General features: G+C 45.2%; 1 protein-coding gene across 1 annotated transcript in view; it reads right to left on the reverse strand.

The window, feature by feature from the left end:
* The window catches only part of LOC112547983, a 12,308-nt gene that overhangs the window by 1,094 nt on the left and 10,176 nt on the right, over nt 1-1,038 (reverse strand). Inside the window, exon 3 of the mRNA XM_025191718.1 lies at nt 52-579. Within this exon, the coding sequence (XP_025047503.1) occupies nt 52-579 (528 nt within the window). The remainder of the gene's footprint in view (nt 1-51; nt 580-1,038) is intronic.

The raw sequence follows: 1,038 nt of genomic DNA on the forward strand, positions 1-1,038 counted from the left end.
GAGTCCAGGTGTACTGAAGACCTTGGTAAGTGAAAGCAAACAAAAACTGACTATCAGGGTGAATAGGAATAGAAAAGAAGGCAGAACAGAGGTCTATTACAGTAAAGTGAGTATCAGTAGCAGGAATACAGGATAATATAGTGGCTGGGTTGGGAACAACAGGTGAAGTAGGTAGGACTGCAGCATTGACAGCACGAAGGTCTTGTACAAAGCGATAAGTATCTCGACCGGGTTTTTTAATAGGAAGGATAGGAGTGTTGCATGTGCTACGGGTCAGGATGATGATTCCTTGTTTAAGGAGGGAAGTAATAACAGGTCGAATGCCCTCCTCGGCTTCTTTAGAAATAGGGTACTGCGGAACACAAGGGAGAGGTTTGGCAGGATTGAGAGTGATGTGCACAGGCTCTGCGCTGAGCATGTGGCCCACCTCATTGGCATGGGGAGACTGTGGAGGGACTTGAGCCAACAGTTCCTGTTGCAACAAGGAAGTGTCAGCTTCAAAATTAACCTCCAGTTGTTCTTGTAACAGAGCCAAAAACTCAGCCTCCCTTGGTTCCGGCACTTCTAAGTATATGCCATCTAGGGAACAGTAGATGACACAGCCCAATTTACACAACAAATCCTTTCCCAAAAGATTTACAGGAGTAGAGGGCCTAAGCAAAAAGGCATGTGTCTCAGAAATGGGACCGATAGAGACAGTAAGGGGTTTGGAAACAGGGTGGGGTATAGGGTGTCCGCTAATGCAGACAGCATTAACAATGTTGTCAGAAAGAGGTATGTTGGAGAAATCAGAAGCTTTTAAAGTGGAGAGGGAATCTCCTGTGTCTACCAGGCAAGATATAATCCTGCCGTTTACAGAACAATTAAGAAAAGGACCAGATAGGTCAAGTGAAATAAGTGGAGTGATGATGTCATCCCTCAGGCTGTCCTATGCTTGGTTAGGGAAAGGAGGAATATTCTGAAGTTCAGCTGGTGCAGTGAAAACTCAATCAGAAAAATATTCTTGGGACCCTTGTGGTGCTCGGTACTTAGGTATAC

This window comes from Alligator sinensis, unplaced genomic scaffold (assembly GCF_000455745.1).
Source record: "Alligator sinensis unplaced genomic scaffold, ASM45574v1 scaffold696_2, whole genome shotgun sequence".
NCBI classification, from domain to species: Eukaryota; Metazoa; Chordata; order Crocodylia; family Alligatoridae; genus Alligator; species Alligator sinensis.